We start from the raw sequence: 19,868 nt of genomic DNA, 5'->3' as shown, positions 1-19,868 counted from the left end.
TTGAATGTTCTGTTTCAAATACACTAAATACTGTCTTTGATTCCAAAATGTTTTTTTTTTATATCACGTGTCATTGTTATTATATTTGTGTTTTTATGTTCTATATCAATAACTTTTGGGTCTTCTTTTTCTTTTTTTGCAACAGCGAAGGTATACTTTTAAGAGCCTTATGAGGGATCTGGTTCGGTGCCTTAGGTAGTGGTATGTAATTGTTATCATTGACAGGTTATTTTATCCAGAGATTTTTAAAGAGATTTTTTTTTTTTTTAATCATGTTGATGAAAAAAACAAAGAAATGGCCATTTTGAATATTCCAGGTTGACTCAGTGTGTTTACGTGCTTACCTGAGGAAGATTTCATTAAAGGCAGACAATCAACTCTACAAATGAACAGTCTGATGATTTAAAAGACGAGAAGCACAGACTAACAAGCCGACTACAGTTCTATACACGGACACACACACACACTCACATGCACACAAACACACACTCGTATGTCAACGCCCTGGGAGAAAATTGTCAGAAGTTGAATTGTATGTGTAGCTAAGCTTACTGCAGTGTAAATCAACAGCAGTGGCGTGCTGGTGTTGATGTAAATGTCTAATATTAATGTCTATCAGTAATGAGGTAATTCAGTATTTTTGTAGATGAATACACATCTACACATCTACTCTTCAAAGTAGTTTGATAGTGCTTTATTTGGTGACGTTTGAATTAATATAACTGATCATGTTTTGTCCCCAAAAGAATAACTGGATAATATTACATGAATGTACACCCCCTATATGAACAAGAAATTTTCTGTTTGTTGTCAGGTCACTCTGTAATATACAGTATACATACACTACCTGTCAAAAGTCTTAGATCACCTACTCATTCAAGGGTTTTTCTTTATTTTCACTATTTTCTACATTGTATAATAGTGAAGACGTCAAAACTATGAAATAACACATATGGAATCATGTAGTAACAAAAAAAGTGTTAAACAAATGAGATTCTTCAAATAGCCTTGATGACATCTTTCCACACTCTAGGCATTCTCTCAACCAGCTTCACCTGGAATGCTTGATGGAGTTTCCACATATGCTGAGCACTTGTTGGCTGCTTTTTCTTCACTCTGTGGTCGGACTCATCCCAAACCATCTCAATTTGGTTGAGGTCGGGGGATTGTGGAGGCCAGGTCATCTGATGCAGCACACCATCACTTTCCTTCTTGGTAAAATAGCCCTTACACAGCCTGGAGGTGTGTTGGGTCATTGTTCTGTTGAAAAACAAATGATAGTCCCACTATGCCTAAACCAGATGGGATTGCGTATCGTTGCAGAATGCTGTGGTAGCCATTCTGGTTAAGTGTGAATTCTAAATAAATCACAGCGAGTGTCACCAGCAAAGCACCCCCACTCCATAACACTTCCTCCATGCTTTACGGTGGGAATTACACCTGCGGAAATTGTCTGTTCACCCACACCCCGTCTCACAAAGACACGGCCGTTGGAACCAAAAATCTCAAATTTGGACTCCAGACTAAAGGACACATTTCTACCAGTCTAATGGCCATTGCTCATTTCTTGGCCCAACCAAGTCTCTTATTATTATTGCTGTCCTTTAGTAATGGTTTCTTTGCAGCAATTCGACCATGAAGACCTGATTCACACAGTCCTCTGAACAGTTGATGTTGAGATGTGTCTGTTACTTGAACTCTGTGAAGCATTTATTTGGGCTGCAATTTCTGAGGCTGGTAACTCTAATGAACTTGTCCTCTGCAGCAGAGGTAACTCGTGGTCTTCCAGTCCTGTGGCAGTCCTCATGAGATCCAGGTTCATCATAGCGCTTGATGGTTTTTGAGACTGCACTTGAAGAAACTTTCAAAGTTCTTGAAATATTCCGTATTGACTGACCTTCATGTCTTAAAGTAATGATTTACTCTCATTTCTCTTTGCTCATTTGAGCTTTTTTTGCCATAATATGGACTATCCAAATAGTAAAAGTGGTAAAAGTGCCATAATATGGACTTTTACCAAATAGGTCTATCTTCTACATACTCTCCTACCTTGTCACAACACAACTGATTGGCTCAAACACACTAAGAAGGAAAGAAATTCCACAAATAAACTTTTAAGAAGGCACACCTGTTAATCAATCAATCAATCAAATGTATTTATAAAGCCCTTTTTACATCAGCTGATGTCACAAAGTGTTATACAGAAACCCAGCCTAAAACCACAAACAGCAAGCAATGCAAATGTAGAAGCACGGTGGCTAGGAAAAACTCCCTAGAAAGGCCAGAACCTAGGAAGAAACCTAGAGAGGAACCAGGCTCTGAGGGGTGGCCAGTCCTCTTCTGGCTGTGCCGGGTGGAGATTATATAAGAACATGGCCAAGATGTTCAAACGTTCATAGATGACCAGCAGGGTCAAATAATAATAATCACAGTGGTTGTAGAGGGTGCAACAGGTCAGCCCCTCAGGAGTAAATCTCAGTTGGATTTTCATAGTCGATCATTCAGAGTTAGAGACAGACGGTGCGGTAGAGAGAGAAAACAGCAGGTCTGGAACAAGGTAGCATGTCCAGTGAACAGGTCAGGGTTTCATAGCCGCAGGCAGAACAGTTGAAACTGGAGCACCAGCATGACCAGGTGGACTGGGTACAGCAAGGAGTCATCAGGCTCAGGTCCTCCGAGAGAAAAGAGAGAAAGAGAGAGACAGAAAGATGCATTCCAGGTGACTACCTCATGAAGAGAGAATGCCAAGAGTGTGCAAAGCTGTCATCAAGGCAAAGGGTGGATATTGGCTACATTTTTGGTTACTACATGATTCCATATGTGTTATTTCATAGTATTGATGTCCTCACTATTATTCTACAATGTAGAAAATAGTAAAAATAAAGAAAAACCCTTGAATGAGTAGGTGTTCTAAATCTTTTGACCGGTAGTGTATACTATGGATGGTGGTGTGGCCCAGTATACCAACAATGGCCTCGCTATTTCACCTTTGAAACACACACGTACACACACTGTTCTTCTTCAGATTTTATAACCAGTTTGGGGCCTTCTCAGTACATTCACACTGCCTTCTCCAACACTGCCAAAAACCAATGAACACTCAAGAGTTTACCGGTTTCCATAGAGGGCTGGCTTTATGTTAATGACCACCACCTTTGTCTTAAGACCTCTTACCAGTGAAGTGAAGAAGTCATTCCTTTAGTCTAGATGTCTTAATCTTTCATAAATGTATACACATTCCTCTAAAATCACATTAATGTTATTTCCGATGGTCATTTACTGATCATGCAGATACAAAAATAATGTAATGGATGCAGTTGTATGAATAATGTACAATAATAATACAGATTTGGACCTTAGACACAAACTTTACAGTATTAAGTCATTGAAATCAATATACATCTATACTTGCAGTTTATGATAAGTCAACCAGTTTGTATAGAGACAGTTTGCCCTCTGCAGTGCTAGCACAAGTCAAAGGTCATGGTATGGGTTGGTGTCTGTTGTCCTTGTGAAGGTTTAATAATCACAGCGTTCGTTCAGGGTCAAAGGTCGAGTTCCAGGGCGACTACATTGCTGATTTTGCATTGCATCAATCAATGGTTATGTGTCACGTCATCAACTGGGCAGTCAGGCATCAGATTGCTATATTATATCATGTGGTTAGCTGATGTGTTAAACACCTACCCAGGCGTTGTGAGATCTGGCATGCATCTGCAATGTAGTCTGCCTGGAACTTCAACATACACTGTAGCTCAGACAGGGTGTCTGAAAGTTGTGTGATATGTGCCTATATATCACTAGATGTCACATTAACTATATATTCTACTGTACGTACTGTATGGGAACTCACCACAGGAAAAACATTTTGTTTTTTAAAGTGGGTAATGTATACTCTTTATCGACATAACTGTGCATTATTAATCCACCACCATCAGCTCAAGTCGCCTCAGAAACAATATGGCTTTACTCTTACAACAGGACATTGCATGTGCACAGGGTTGACGACTTCATATACATTCATGGTAACCCAATGTTAAACCCAATGTGTATCATGTGTGTATTACTGAGGAAGAATCCCACAGGTATAGCACTTAAATATCCCCATTTTGCTATTTCCTTCAGTAGAATATTCATCTTTTCAACTACTATGCGTTACCAATGAGAAATCGTTGTAGCAACATTGTCGTATCAGACCTACTGTTCTGCTTACATTGTAGTATCAGACCTTCTGTTCTGCTTGGTCAATATTAGCCTGGTCTTAGATCTGTATATGCAACCATGACTATCACCGTGGTAGCGTACAATGAATGGCTAAAGCACATAGACTACAGATAGAACCAGGCTACTCAATCACTGCCTCATGTAAACTGATGAGCTATTTAATAACACCAAGCAATTGCCTCCCTTGACACAGACCAAACAGAGGACTGCAGGCCTTCAATGGTGGTTCAGGAATATACAGTAGAAGCCTTGGTGTGTGTAGTACTGCAACATAGAAATAAAATTGGTAGATTATATTTTTATATATTGCAAAACACACCTCAGTAAATCATTGCTCACCTTCTTGTCTATGCTAGCCTGGTTAAACCACACTGAACGTTGCACTCACCAAGTGAAACAATGGTGAGCGCAATAACAACACATTTAACCAGGCTATGGCAATGCCTATCTATGTGTTGATGGAGATGGATGCGCTAAAAGCCATGCAATACATGATGTGAGGTCTCACTGCGTTTTTGTTCTAAGCAATAAGATTGTGAGCCCCATACTTAATCCTCCTGGCACCATTGGGAGCCAAATAGACAGATAGTTCAAATAAATTAAGCTATTTAAAAAAAATACTTTTCTGCTGCAAATTATTTTTGAGTCCAACCATCTCCCTTACACATAGAGCCAAGAGATTTTCTTGACCACATGATAACTGTTTAACTTTCTACCAACCTCCTGTCTCTTCTGGATTATTTTTGTGAGTTTCAGCATGAATGTACATATAGTAACAAGAGATAAATAAATATATACTGAAGTATATTCATTGTTGATGACTGGTGTGGCGTTTGTATTTTTCCTACAGAACGTACCTTTCAGTTCTATAACATTATCACACATCATTAATGACAACACAACACCAGTCACTGATAACTGATGTTTTTATTTTGACAAACTAAACCATTACATTAATCTACTTAAAATAATAATAATTTCTCACTTTCATGCACTGTAAACGTAACATCGGCATCATCAGTTTGAGGGACAGGAGCGAGTGCTGACATGGTGATAAGCCCAAAGGACAAAACCTTCTCTTTACAGATATCTAACAGGGCCCTCATATTTTAATATTAATGACACATGAGTGATTGTAACAGGGTAATACGTCTCCAAGAAGGTCTAGGGTGGCCTGTCCCAAGGGGAGAGGGCTGAAGTTGCCCATAATCACTGATCTATGATCAGTTCAGCATTTATAGCCCATAATGGTTATGGTTTGGATTGGAGGAGGTTTAAGCTGATCCTAGATCTGTGCCTAAGGGCAACATCTACTGGGGCCAAGGCAGGTGTGGTGGTTACAAGGCAAGCAGGAGGCTCGTGGGACAGTGGAGGATCTCCCCTCCTCTTAGCGCAAGGACCAGATGTAGTACGGAGCCTCCCTGGATCTTGTAGTCTGCTGCTGTCTTCTCATCGTTCCTGAGGGAAAGAAACTGATATTAGGAAAAGAGGGACAACTTCATTCTCATGCACAAACTGTTATTTTTGTGTGTGTTGTTATCTGACCACTGACTAGAGAGAATGTCTGTGGACATGTACTCTTCCTAGGAAGACGGGTTGACTCCGACATTAACAATGGTCCAGTGTTGTTGCCCTAGGTCTGGAACTTCCAAGACTAATGCGGCGCAATCACTTGAACACAGAGAATATATAAGCTAAGGTTTCTTTTACACATGATTCATTCCACGATGTTGCCTCTGTGCCTTACATTTGTTTCCCACTGTAGATCAACCTCTGCTGCTGAGGCGGAATCCCCTCTTTCTCCTCCACTCGCTCTTTAATCCTCTCCACCTGACAAGAGACGAGCCAGAAAATACACACACTGAATACATAATATCACTGTATGGTTTCACTGAGGGCTGTGGCATGCGCACACACACACACACACACACACACACACACACACACACACACACACACACACACACACACACACACACACACACACACACACACACAGAGAGAAAATTCTAGCACATACCTTGTCTGTGGGCTCTATGTCAATCTCAATTTCTTTCCCAGTGAGTGTCTGAGAGACAGACATTGATCAAATAGTTAGTCATGTTAAGAGGATGCCTTCATAACCAGCACACGTCAGTTAGTTACTTATGATCCAAGTTATTCGATTCTTATTTTATGGACGCATGTAGCTAGCTAGCTACTGACTGTGTGCACTGAGCAGCTGAATTAAAACCTAAACTAGCCAAATTGCTTGTGTGGCTGCATATACTGTATGTGTCTGACGTTCTCTTACCTTGACTTTAATCAACATTTTGACTTATTTTGTTTTCTAAACACAATTATATTATAACTGAATTGGTATCTGTGTAATATCAGATAAATGTGGTATCCTGCTTAGCTACAACATGAGACATTTCTACACCAATCTTTCTTTGTCGCAAATAATTCAATTGAAGTTCCTGTGTTTCTCAGAAATAGGTCCCACTATTCTCCGCGCTCACAACGAAAGAGTTCCGCGATGTTCTTAGTAAACTACGGTGTTACGTTTTCTCCGTCAAAAAAGTTGTATTAGATTAAATGTTTATTTAAATAGTTTAGTTACTGTTCGAAAAATCCCTAGAGGTAGCACCATAACTACTGTTAAAAAAATACATTTTCGTTGACCTTTTTAAAAACGTACGTAAATGAGTCTTAGGAATTACGTAAATTAGTCTTTATATGTAGTCTTTTCTCAACCTCCACTGCACCAAAAATATCACAGATAGCCGAATAATAGAACTACAATAATGGCTTTACAGTAAAGACCCGTCCTCTTAAACATTCATGCCTCGCATTTGTAGCGGAAACAGTGCTGGTGAAATAAGATATCTTTCTCGCGCATTTCATAACGGTAAGAAGTTTATGCCTCATTTCGTAGAGAAGAATATGGTTACTTATATAATTACATCTAACCGTACAGATATAGGGAATTTAACCTAATTTGGCGGTTTTGATTCAATATTAGCTAACCTTGAATTTTGACAGGACCATCGAAATGACAGCAGGATAGCCTGTATTGACTAGATTTTTTTCGAGTAGCTACGTTACATGTCGACACCTGCTCGTCGAAAATCTTATTCCAAAATCATGGGCATTAATATGGAGTTGGTCCCCCCTTTGCTGCTATAACAGCCTCCACTCTTCTGGGAAGTCTTTCCACCAGATGTTGGAACACTGCTGCAGGGACATGCTTGCATTCAGCCACAAGAGCATTAGTGAAGTTGGGCGATTAGGCCTGGCTTGCAGTTGGCATTCCAATTCATCCCAAAGGTGTTTGATGGGGTTGAGGTCAGGGCTCTGTGCAGGCCAGTCAAGTTCTTCCACACCGATCTCAACAAACCATTTCTGTATGACCTTGCTTTGTGCACGGGGGCATTGCCATGCGGAAACAGGAAAGGGCCTTCCCCAAACTGTTGCCACAAAGTTGGAAGCACAGAATCATCTAGAATGTAATTGTAAGCTGTAGCGTTAGATGGCGCCGAAGAACATGACTGACGTTTTACATTCTCCCAACCAATTGTGCAATAAAAAAAATTAAAAAGTGTTTTGTGTAACTTATTTCGTAACTTATTGTGTACATAATATTGCTGCTTCCGTCTCTTATGACCGAAAATAACTTCTGCAAATCAGAAAAGCCATTACTCACCGCGGACTGGAAGAAACGTTTTGCGTTAACGAGTCCGACGAGAAGGATATCCTGCTTTCACTGGAACAGGCCCAGATCCACGCCTTTTGGGTGAAGAAAAGACACCGGAAAAGGGGACGTAGATCGGGGATCCTTCTGAGAATCCGGAGGCGAGCGAGCAAACTCCCAATGCCTTCCATTCTCCTTGCTAACGTGCAATAGTTGGAAAATAAAATTCATGACCTACTATTAAGATTATCCTGCCAAAGGGACATTAAAAACTGTAACATCTTATGTTTCACCAAGACGTGGCTGAATGAAGAAACTGCCAATTTAGAGCTGGTGGGATTTTCCATGCACCGGCAGAACAGAGACGGTACCTCTGGTAAGACGAGGAGTGGGGGTGTGTGTCTTTTTGTCAATAACAGCTGGTGCATGATGTCTAATGTTAAAGAAGTCTCGAGGTATTGCTCGTCTGAGGTAGAGTACCTTATGATAAGCTGTCGACCACACTATCTACTAAGAGAGTTCTCATCTGTATTATTTGTAGCCTTCTATTTCCCACCACAAGCGAAGCTGGCACTTAGACCGCTCTCAACCAACTCTATAAGGCCATAAGCAAAGAAGAAAATTCTCACCCAGAATCGGCACTCCTACTGCAGACAAACATCAATCAGTTTTAACAAATTTTTACGAGCATGTCACGTACAATCAGGAAAGAAAAAAATGTGTCACCTATGTGAGAATGCTGTTCATTGACTACAACTCAGCGTTCAACACCAAAGTGCCCACGAAGCTCATCACTAAGCTAAGGACTCTGGGACTAAACACCTCCCTCTGCAACTGGATCCTGGACTTCCTGACAGGACTCCCCCTGGTGGTAAGAGTAGGTAACAACACGTCTGTCACGCTAATCCTTAACACTGGGGCCCCACAGGGGTGTGTACTTAGTCCCCTCCTGTATTCCTTGTTCAACCACGACTGCGTGGCCAAACACGACTCCAACACCATCATTAAGTTTGCTGACGAGTTTGCTGATCTCCGACAATGATGAGGCAGGGAGGAGGTCAGAGAACTGGCAGTGTGGTTTGATTTGATTTGAAGATTTCCCTTCACTGGAACTAAGGGGCCTAGCTCGAACAATGAAAAACAACCCCAGACCATTATTCCTCCTCCACCAAACTTTACAGTTAGCACTGTAGATGTCGGTGGCGTTCTCCTGGCACCCGTCAAAACCCAGATTCGTCCATCGGACTGCCAGATAGTGAAGCGTGATTCATCACTCCAGAGAACGTGTTTCCACTGCTTCAGAGTCCAATAATGGCTTGCTTTACACCACCCCAGCCGACTCTTGGCATTGTGCATGGTGATCTTAGGCTTGTGTCTAGCTGCTCGGCCATGGAAACCCATTTCATGAAGCTCCCAACTAACAGTTATTGTGCTGACGTTGCTTCCAGAGGCAGTTTGGAACACAGTAGTGAGTGTTGCAACCAAGGATCGATGATTTTTACGCTCTACGCGCTTCAGCACTCGGCAGTACCGTTCTGTGAACTTATGTGGCCTACCACTTTGCGGCCGAGCCGTTGTTGCTCCGAGACGTTTCCACTTCACAATAACAGCACTTACAGTTGACTGGGGCAGCTTTAGCAGGGCAGAAATTTGACGAACTGACTTGTTTGAAAGGTGGCATCCTATGACGGTGCCACTTTGAAACTTTCTATAGTAATTTGAAACTTTCTATAGTAGTGAACTGAAATTCATTAGTCACAAGCGATATCTCAATTGGCCCATTATGGATATTCTGTTCATTTGATAGTGATGATCATAAAATGACTTTAAACATTTTAAAGGGTGTATTGTTTTTCTTGCCCCACTGTCACTAAAATGAACAGACCCTCAATGGGATTTTATGCAAAAATGTGCTTACTCTGTTTTCTGTGACCTATTTGTAAGGCACACATTGTTTATCACATTCTCCCTCGTTTTTCCTTATGTTTGATTGGAATTTGTTTAATCATACAATTGCAAAAATGTGCATTTGTGTATGAATTAATACAAATATTGTGTGTGCATTTGTGCGTTAAGTTTGAGTGAGAGTGTGTGTATGGGGAGGGTTGTGGAGTGGTAACTGATTACATGCAAGTTGTGGGAACGTATGTTTTTGGTTTGACATTGTTTCTGGGAGCAAGTCCATACGTTTCCTGACTGGTAAAACTGATTTACTAATTTATTTAAATGCACTGAGAACAGAAGTGAAAATGTAGCCTGTTCTGGGAACGTTTATTTTTAGGTTGCAGCGAGGTTCTGAAAAGGTTTTACGATGGCTCCTTGAAAGTTTTCCTGGGAGGTTTTATTAACGCTCCGAAAACAAAAATTACAGTTTTTTTGGAGGTTTTTGTTTTTCTCAAAACTTTTACTGAATTCCATGTTTTTTTTACGCATGCAAAGCTGTTCATTTTAGTCTATTCAAACCACGTGTCAAACTTATTCCATGGAGGGCCGAGTGTCTGCAGGTTTTCGCTTCAGCCTTGTACTTGATTGATGAATTAAGGTCACGAATTAGTCGGGAACTCCCCTCACCTGGTAGTTTAGGTCTTAATTGAAAGGGAAAAACTAAAACCTGCAGACACATGGCTCTCCGTGGAATGAGTTTGACGCCACTGATTATTTTAGCTAGAACCATGAGGAATCCTGTAGGAAACATTATGCTGAAGTACGGAAATTCCCACATATATTTTTTCTTAGCAGTCTCTAAACTAGACTATTTGAGAACATCGCCAATGTCAAACCAGTTGGAGAACGTTCCTAGAACGTAACCATGTTTTAACTTTAAGGAAACGGTCTGTTAAAGTAGCCTAATGGAATACCAAGAAAATAATGTTTCTTGTCAAGTTCGTTAAATGTGCTGAGAATGTTCCAAAGCAAAGCAACTACCCTGCACTATTCCCAGAAAGTTGTGAGAAGGTTGTATGCAAAATAACCATAAGACAACCATACAGTACACTCACCAAGCTCTAAGAAACATATGGTTATCATAATGTTAGCTGAGATGTAATCTGATTACAAAAAAAAGTACATTTAATCAGTTACATTACATGCAAAAAATATTGTAATCAGATTACAGATGCTTTTGAAAAACTAGATGATGATTTATTGGATCATTGTTCTATTCACTTAGGATGTTTGGTCCGCCTGAGCGAGTCTGACCACAAGTCAGAGACCGCTATGATCACACGCCAGATGTATTTGATGGATTATTTTTGTCTTCTACTAATACCTTTTAAGGGGAAAGTAATCCAAAAGTAACTGAAAGTAATTACGGATTTGGGTAATCCAGAAAATACGTTACTGATTACAATTTAGGACAGGTAACTAGTAACTGTAACGGATTACATTTAGAAAGTAACCAACACAACCTTGTGTTGGTGTGACAGCCTGTTCTGTCTGTTGTTCTTTTTGTCGACCTCATTGCAGACAGAGCAGAAAAAGATACAACGTGTCCATACTACAGATACTACCAGCAGCAGAAATGCCTCGCATTGAGAATGACATCAAGTTGGACTTCAAGGACGTACTTCTCCGTCCGAAACGAAGCACACTCAAGTCCCGTAGTGAGGTGCATAACTCCTTTGTCCTATTTTGTACTCTTTATGTATTGTTCTGTTGTATTCAAATACCCATTTTGTACCAGACAAACACAGCGTATCGCTCTTCAATAAAAATGAAGGCTTTTTCTCTAATTATAACACGTCTGTCTGTCCCTCCGTACGTATGTCTGTCTTTGTCTTTTTGCCTGCCTGCTTTTCTGCCTGTCTGCCTGTCTGTCTGTCCTTCTCCTCCAGGTGGACCTGATGAGATGTTACACCTTCAGGAACTCAAAGGGAAGCTACAGAGGAATCCCCATTGTTGCAGCCAACATGGACACTGTCGGCACCTTCGAGATGGCTCTGGCTTTGTCCAAGGTATAGACAGAGAGAAATACATAGTGTGTGTATATACATCATTGGGTATAGATAGCAAAAAAGCAATCATCAAACTCCTCCCTCAGTCCAACCTTCTAATACTAAACAACCTCTTCTCCCACAAATATCCCCTCCTGGCTCCCATAGAAAGCAAACTACAAATACAGTACAGTGCCTTCGGAAAGTATTCAGACACTTTTTTCCACATTTTGTTACGTTACAGGCTTGTTGTAAAATGTATTAAATGTTTTTCCCCCCCTCATCAATCCACACACAATACCCCATAATAACAAAGCAAAAACATGTTTTTAGAAATGTTTACTAATTTATTAAAAATAAAAAACTGAAATATCACATTTACGTAAGTGTTCAGACCCTTTACTCAGTACTTTGTTGAAGCACCTTTGGCAGCGATTACACCATTGAGGCTTCTTGGGTATGATGCTACAAGCTTGGCACACCTGTATTTGGGGAGTTTCTCCCATTCTTCTCCGCAGATCCTCTCAATCTCTGTCAGGTTGGATAGGGAGCGTTGCTGCACAGCTATTTTCAAGTCTCTCCAGAGATGTTCAATCGGGTTCAAGTCCGGACTCTGGCTGGGCCACTCAAGGACTTTCAGAGACTTGCCCCGAAGCCACTCCTGCATTGTCTTGGCTGTGTGCTTAGGGTCATTGTAATGTTGGAAGGTGAACCTTCACCCCAGTCTGAAGTCTTGAGCACTCTGGAGCAGGTTTTTATCAAGGATCTCTCTGTACTTGCTCAGTTCATATTTTCCTCGATCCTGACTAGTCTCCCAGTCCCTGCCACTGAAAAACATCACCGCAGCATGATGCTGCCACTACCATGCTTCACCATAGGGATGTTGCCAGGTTTCCTCCAGACGTGACGCTTGGCATTCAGGCCAAAGAGTTCAATCTTGGTTTCATCAGACCAGATCATCTTGTTTCTCATAGTCTGAGAGTCTTTAAGGTGCCTTTTGGCAAACTCCAAGCGGGCTGTCATGTATGTGACTTTTACTGAGGAGTGGCTTCTGCCTGGCAACTCTACCATAAAGGCCTGATTGGTGGAGTGTTGCAGAGATGGTTGTCCTTCTGGAAGGTTCTCCCATTTCCACAGAGGAACTCTAGAGCTCTGTCAGAGTGACCATCGTGTTCTTCGTCACCTCCCTGACCAAGATCCTTTTCCCACGACTGCTCAGTTTGGCCGGGCGTCCAGCTCTAGGAAGAGTCTTGGTGGTTCCAAACTTCTTCCATTTAAGAATGATGGAGGCCACTGTGTTCTTGGGGATCTTCAATGCTGCGTAAATGTTTTGGTACCCTTCCCCAGATCTGTGCCTCGACACAATCCTGTCTTAGAGTTCTACGGACAATTCCCTCGACCACATGGCTTGGTTTTTGCACTGTCAATTGTGGGACCTTCTATAGACATGTGTGTGCCTTTCCAAATCATTTCCAATCAATTGAATTTACCACAGGTGGACTCCATTCAAGTTGTAGAAACATCTCAAGTATGATCAATGGAAACGAATGGAGTTCAATTTTGAGTTTTATAGCACTGAATTCTTATGTAAATAAAGTATTTCTGTTCCTTATTTTTTTATACATTTGCAAACATTTCTAAAAACCTTTTTTCACCTTGTCATTATGTGATATTGTGTGTAGATCTGAGGATTTTTATATTTTTTCATCAATTTTTTGAATAACGCTGTAACGTAACAAAATGTGGAAAAAGTCAAGGGGTCTGAATACTTTCTGAAGTCTCTGTACACATAGGTTTTATAACTTTAAAGGTGTTTGTAAAGTAAGTGTTCTTGTCTCTCTTTCTCCCTTCAGTTCACACTCTTCACTGCCATTCACAAGCACTATTCAGTAGATGACTGGAAGGAGTTTGCAACAAAGAATCCAGAATGTGTACCGGTACGTTGAAACAACTCCTTGTAATAACTGTATGACAAGACTCCTCTTGTTTTCGAATGATGTGTTAATTTGGTCTCTCTATCTATTTCTCTCGCTCTCTGACTCTCTCGCTCCCTCTCTCTTAGTGTATGGCAGTCAGCACAGGGACAGGCGAAGGGGACTTTGAAAGGCTGGGTGAGATCATAGCTGCTGTGCCTCAGCTCCAGTACATCTGTGTGGATGTGGCCAATGGCTACTCTGAGCACTTTGTCCACTTTGTTAAAGACGTGCGCCTGAAGTACCCGACACACACCATCATGGTCAGTGACTCCTCTACGCTGTCTTTTCCATTGGGCGAACTCTGGTTAGGCCTTTTGGAGCGTTTTTACAGTGATGATATTGATGATAGTTGATACGTCTCAAATCACACTATTCCCGAGGGCTCTTGTCGAAGTAGTGCACTCAGGGTGTCAATTGAAGCCATATAGGACTAGTCAAAAGTAGTGCACTATATAGTAGTGCACCATTTAAAGTGATTGTGTTGTCTTTGCCACAGGCGGGGAATGTGGTTACCGGGGAGATGGTGGAGGAGCTGATCCTCGCTGGGGCTGACATCATCAAAGTGGGCATCGGACCAGGTGATGTCATAAACTGGGGACTATCACATTGTTTTTTTTTCTGGATCGTCGTATTGAATTGAAGGCTTAGTGTGATCATACTGATAAACACCTAACTTTCTGTCTGTATGTCTGTCTGTAGGCTCTGTGTGCACCACCCGTAAGAAAACAGGGGTGGGTTATCCCCAGCTGAGCGCTGTGATAGAGTGTGCAGATGCTGCCCACGGCCTGGGCGGACACATCATCTCTGTAAGCCTCCATTATTATTATACACCTATAGTTATACACTCACATCCTTTTGGCTCAACAGTCTTTATAAAACGTTTATACACCCTGAACATCATTATACACACATACAGTGTATTTGGAAAGTTTTCAGACCCCTTCACTTTTTCCACGTTTTGTTCTAAAATAGATATTTTTTAAAGTATAATCTCATCAATCTACACACAATACCCCATAATGACAAAGCGAAAACAGGTTTTTAGACATTTTTGCTAATTTATAAAAGATCAAAAACAGAAATACCTTATTCATATAATTATTCAGAACACTTTGCTACGAGACTCGAAATTGAGTTTAGGTGCGTCCTGTTTACTTTGATCATATTTTAGATGTTTCTACAACTTCATTGGAGTCCACGTGGGGTAAATTAAGTTGATTGGACATGATTTGGAAAGGCACACACCTGTCTATAGAAGATCCCACAGTTGACAGTGCATTTCAGAGCAAAAACCAAGTCATGAGGTCGAAGGAGTTGTCCGTAGAGGTCCGAGACAGGTTTGTGTCGAGGCACAGATCTGGGGAAGGTTACCAAAAAATGTCTGCATCATTGAAGATCCACAAGAACACAGTGGCTTCCATCATTCTTAAATGGAAGAAGTTTGTGGAATCATATTGTGGGGATGTTTTTCATGGGCAGGGACTGAGATACTAGTCAGGATCGAGGGAAAGATGAACAGAGCAAAGAACAGAGAGATCCTTGATGAAAACCTGCTCCAGAGCGCTCAGGACCTCAGACTGGGGCAAAGGTTCACCTTCTAACAGGTCTTGGATGTGTGCTTAGGGTTGTTGTCAACGCAAGAGTGGCTTCGGAACAAGTCTCTAAATGTCCTTGAATGGTCCAGCCAGAGCCCGGACTTGAACCCGATCAAACATCTCTGGACAGACCTGAAAATAGCTGTGCAGCGATGCTCCCCATCCAACCTGACAGAGATTGAGAGGATCTGCAGAGAAGAATAGGATAAACTTCCCAAATACAGGTGTGCCAGGCTTGTAGCGTCATACCCAAGAAGAATAGAGGCTGTAATCGCTGCCAAAGGTGCTTTAACAAAGTACTGAGTAAAGGGTCTGAATACTTATATAAAGGTGATATTTCAATTTGTTTTTGGAACATATACATTTCTAAAAAAAAATCAAAAGACCTGTTTTTGCTTATGGGCTATTGTGTGTAGATTGATGAGGATTTTTAACAAATCCATTTTAGAATAAGGCTGTAACGTAACAAAATGTGGAAAAGGTCAAGGGGTCTGAATACTTTCTGAATTAACTGTACATTCAAAGTATTGGGACAGTGACACGTTTTTTGTGTTGATTTGGCTCTGTACTCCAGCACTTTGGATTCTAAATTATACAATGACTATGGGGTAAAAGTGCAGACTGACACCTTTAATTTGAGGGTATTTCCATCCATATCTGGTGACCCGTGTAGAAATTACAGCAATTTTTTTTAACATAGTCCCTCCATTTTAGGGGACCTAAAGTATTAGGACAATTTCACTTATAGTGTAGTCAAACGTTTTGTATTTTGTCTCATATTCCAAGCAGAATACATCGAGATTGTGACTCTACAAACTTGTTGGATGCATTTGCTGTTTGTTTTGTTTGTGTTTTCGATTATATTTGTGCCCAATACCAATGAATGGTAAATAATATATTGTGTCATTTTGGAGTCACTTTTATTGTAAATAAGAATAGAATATGTTTCTATCACATCTACAATGAATGTGGACGCTATGACTCGTCATTATTCACAATTCATTCAGGACTATCCGTAATCACTGTAGCATCCACATTAATGTGCAAGTGTTTAAAACATTATATTCTTATTTACAAACAAGGCGTGTCACTGTCCCTGTACATACAAAGATTGTTCCGTAGGCAGAGACTTTGCCTGAAAATGTGCACGATCTTATTATTCCCTATTTCCGTTTCTCTCATAAAGGATGGTGGATGCACTTGCCCTGGTGACGTTTCCAAGGCTTTTGGTGAGTTTTGTAACGGTCAAATTCGATTTTTCAGCTCACAGAGCATACAGTACTTACTTGAATCAGCCTTCAACCATGTACAGAGACTCTACAACAGAGTACTATGTGTCTGACCCCGGCTGGATTTGCTCTGCATTTTGATTGGCTGTGTGCTGTGGTTGTGTGTGACTCACAGGTGCTGGGGCGGACTTTGTGATGCTGGGCGGGATGCTGGCCGGCCACTCAGAGAGCGGGGGCGAGGTCATCGAGAAGAACGGGAAGAAGTACAAGCTGTTCTACGGCATGAGCTCCGACACGGCCATGAAGAGACACGCCGGGGGTGTGGCCGAGTACAGGTCAGAGATGCTACTGGCAGCAAAGCAGGAAATTAGCCGTTTTTAACTTTGTAGCACACTTTAGGGAAAGAATAAGTAGTAAGTCAGTATTGGACAAGTAAGCCTTGTCTGAGTCAGAACGGCCCACAGGGGCATGCCAGGAACCTATCTCCTGTTTCTGTAGCATGAGGCAGCTTGATGTACAAGTACACCCCCTTGACAGGACTCTAATCTGGGGAAGCGTAAGAGATCGCGAAACCGTTCCCTCTTCTTCCCCCAGGGCATCTGAAGGGAAGACGGTAGAGGTAGTCTACAAGGGTCCCGTGGACGTGACCATACGGGATGTCCTGGGTGGGGTACGCTCCACCTGTACCTACGTGGGTGCAGGGAAGCTCAAGGAGCTCAGCCGCAGGACCACCTTCATCAGGGTCACCCAGCAGCTCAACACCGTCTTTGGGAACGATAACTAGGCGAGGCCCAGGCTGGTTCACACACACATATACACACATATACACACACCATACCGTTGATAGTAAGAATCAGTCAGTTGAGAAACTTAAACCTGTATACATCCCTTAGCCGTGGTATATTGGCCATATACCACAAACCCTCTAGGTGCCTTATTGCTATTATAAACTGATTACCAACCTAATTAGAGCAGTAAAAATAAACATTTTGTCATACCAATCAGCATTCAGGGCTCGAATCCACCCAGTTCATAATTCAACTTTAAACATATTTGACTTATTCTAACCTGCCATAAATGTACATTTCTTGGTAAGAAGTGAACTGAGGGCACTTCAGGACGTATTTCCAGGTTTTTCGTTTGTCATATTGCTCAATCATTCCCATTCCGCTCTGGGGGCGGTGAGTACAGGCTTCTCTCTATGTCCAATATTATTTAACATGTCCTATCATTTCACATGATCTTGCGCTCTCTCTCTCTCTCTTTACCTCTCAATCCCCCATTTTCCTAACACTTCTATGCACATCCCTGTTTTTCAAGACATCTCATCGCCATGCTGTTTGAAAACCATATGCCATAAATGAATATACAGTATTTCACGGTATGAAGTATGTACTATATTGAGATTGCAAGCATTAAAAACATCTGCTTTTATTATTTTAGATATAGTCAACTAATTCTGAGTCAAGTGGACATACATACAGTGAAGAGATTCAGATGTTCATAATAATAACCAATACTGCCGATTTTAAAATATTTTAGATTATTTTATCCTTTTCAAAATAACTTAAATATATATTGCACTTAATGATTTGCAATGGTGTAGTATTCCAGTCGTTTTCCCCATAGAAAGTTATTTTTTCTGCTATTCTCGTGCGGACCAAATATTAAGGCGAGGAGGAAATAGATACTGAATGAAAATACTGACAAACAGGTGTTTCGTGTGCTGTACAGCTACAGCAGCAACTCGGTCAGTGAAATGACACACCGCATGTTGACGGGAAACTGTTGTGGAATACAAAATATAGAGTTGCAAAATTCCTGTAACTTTCCCAAAATTCCCAGGTTTTCCAGAAGTCCTGAGTGGAACTTGGATGATTCCCAGAATATGGCAGAAAAAGCAAGAAATCCAGCAAACCCCCAACCAGGATTTCTGGAGAACTTGGGAATTTTGGGAAAGGAACCGGGATTTTGCAACCCTAATTCAAAGTATTGTAGCGACCTTAACACAACACCAAGTGACCTCGTCAAGAGGTTCGGACTTCTTAGCTTAATGGTTAAGGTGTTGGCTTGACAGTCACTGGACATGGTTCCAGTCCTTGTCAGGGCTCCCTCATGAATTCGCTACAGTATGTATTGATGCTAAGGAAGGCAGGACAGCTTTGATTGTTAACTCGATTTAATGTTAATTTCTCGCTTTTGTCAATTAGACTAGATAGAATTTCCATTCAATCAGTATTCACATTATTACTTCCCTGGATATTCAGTTACTTTGCTAGAATGTTGTCTATGCATTATTATTTTAAGGTGTGCAACTGACTAGTTTTCATTATGTCTGTATATTTACTTTACTTCATAGTGTTTTCCAGGATGATTCCTTTTCATATATTTTGGTATTAGTCAAACATGTCATGCCGTTTTTAAGGCCACATTTTTTGTTGTTTCAGTCTTGTCAGTTCTGACCAGTCAGATAAACACTCCAAACAGCCTACCCGACCGCTCGGGGTCGTCCACATGGTCATAAAGCACACCGTTGCCTTGTTTTGTATCACATTCCAATAATAAAACTGAAAATGCAATTTCAGAATGACATGTCCGCCCCAGTGAAAGTCGCGCCCCTGGTTCTGACCAATAAAGAGCATTCCATATGAGTTGTTTCACCGTTTGTTTTAGAGCAATGGTCACCATCAACCGGTCCAGCTCCAAGGCATTCCTAGATCACCAAGCATTTAGGTCAAATAAAACAACGATAAAGCGCAGAAACACGCCATCGGGTCTTATGGTCGTCTCGCATCGAACAGCAAAATTAAAACGTCCCAGTTTGTTACTTTGACGAGGTTGGAGTAATAACATGTTCAACAACTTAAGACATTGTCTCGAATCTAGAAAATTAACAGCTAAAGTAGAATTTTTCACTCCTTTCATTGACTTCTCTTTCATTGACTTCTGGGTTTAGAAACTTTGTGAAGAAGCCTAGCGTTTCTTATTTAATTGGATTTATTTCATACAGTTGGCAGTAGGTGCACTTTATTCAGCAGTCCCAGCAAAAGGAAGGCAAAGTATTCCCATTTTAAACCATTTCATGTGTCTGAATGTAGAACCCCGCATACCCTGCAGGCCCAGAGAGCAAATCAAGTGCACCTATAAGACTACAACACTTTAGCTCAGATCACCTATCTGCAGTTTCCTCGAGCAAGAGACTAAAATAAGCCTGGAATGCACAGCAAAAATGTATACTG

The 19,868-nt window shown here is 41.1% G+C and overlaps 3 protein-coding genes across 4 annotated transcripts in view; 2 read left to right on the top strand and 1 right to left on the bottom strand.

The window, feature by feature from the left end:
* LOC118392744 (large neutral amino acids transporter small subunit 2) overlaps positions 1–386 on the top strand; it is a 38,386-nt gene extending 38,000 nt beyond the window's left edge. For both annotated transcript variants that reach the window (XM_052459801.1, XM_052459800.1), the window contains one exon: positions 1–386. This exon is cut by the window's left edge and continues 792 nt beyond it. The gene's annotated coding sequence lies outside the window, so the exon portion shown is untranslated.
* Positions 387–5,132: 4,746 nt separating this feature from the next.
* LOC118392096 (NEDD8) lies at positions 5,133–6,711 on the bottom strand. Its single transcript, XM_035783733.2, has 4 exons — positions 6,518–6,711; positions 6,245–6,292; positions 5,972–6,054; positions 5,133–5,682 (listed from the first exon to the last, which is right to left on the bottom strand). Exons 1-4 carry the CDS (start codon positions 6,533–6,535, stop codon positions 5,562–5,564), a joined length of 270 nt encoding a protein of 89 aa, XP_035639626.1. The 5' UTR covers positions 6,536–6,711; the 3' UTR covers positions 5,133–5,561.
* A 262-nt stretch (positions 6,712–6,973) lies between these two features.
* LOC118392094 (GMP reductase 2) lies at positions 6,974–19,280 on the top strand. Its single transcript, XM_035783732.1, has 10 exons — positions 6,974–7,114; positions 11,363–11,504; positions 11,731–11,850; positions 13,683–13,766; positions 13,892–14,065; positions 14,302–14,383; positions 14,505–14,611; positions 16,587–16,629; positions 16,805–16,964; positions 17,224–19,280. The coding sequence occupies exons 2-10, from the start codon at positions 11,418–11,420 to the stop codon at positions 17,411–17,413; spliced, it is 1,047 nt and encodes a 348-aa protein (XP_035639625.1). The 5' UTR covers positions 6,974–7,114; positions 11,363–11,417; the 3' UTR covers positions 17,414–19,280.
* Positions 19,281–19,868: the final 588 nt, after the last annotated feature.

This window comes from Oncorhynchus keta, chromosome 13 (genome assembly GCF_023373465.1).
Source record: "Oncorhynchus keta strain PuntledgeMale-10-30-2019 chromosome 13, Oket_V2, whole genome shotgun sequence".
Taxonomy (NCBI): domain Eukaryota; kingdom Metazoa; phylum Chordata; class Actinopteri; order Salmoniformes; family Salmonidae; genus Oncorhynchus; species Oncorhynchus keta.
Note: the sequence above shows the minus strand (reverse complement) of the source record. Positions and strands in the feature narration are given on the sequence as shown.

Coding starts and splice junctions, on each gene's coding strand:
- LOC118392094 (XM_035783732.1), top strand. CDS start 11,418: ATGCCTCGCATTGAGAATGACATCAAGTTGGACTTCAAGGACGTACTT. Junction 11,851..13,682: donor TGGCTCTGGCTTTGTCCAAG/GTATAGACAGAG, acceptor TTCTCCCTTCAG/TTCACACTCTTCACTGCCAT. Junction 14,066..14,301: donor ACCCGACACACACCATCATG/GTCAGTGACTCC, acceptor TCTTTGCCACAG/GCGGGGAATGTGGTTACCGG.
- LOC118392096 (XM_035783733.2), bottom strand. Junction 6,055..6,244: donor ACATAGAGCCCACAGACAAG/GTATGTGCTAGA, acceptor GTCTCTTGTCAG/GTGGAGAGGATTAAAGAGCG. Junction 5,683..5,971: donor ATCTACAGTGGGAAACAAAT/GTAAGGCACAGA, acceptor TCTTTCCCTCAG/GAACGATGAGAAGACAGCAG.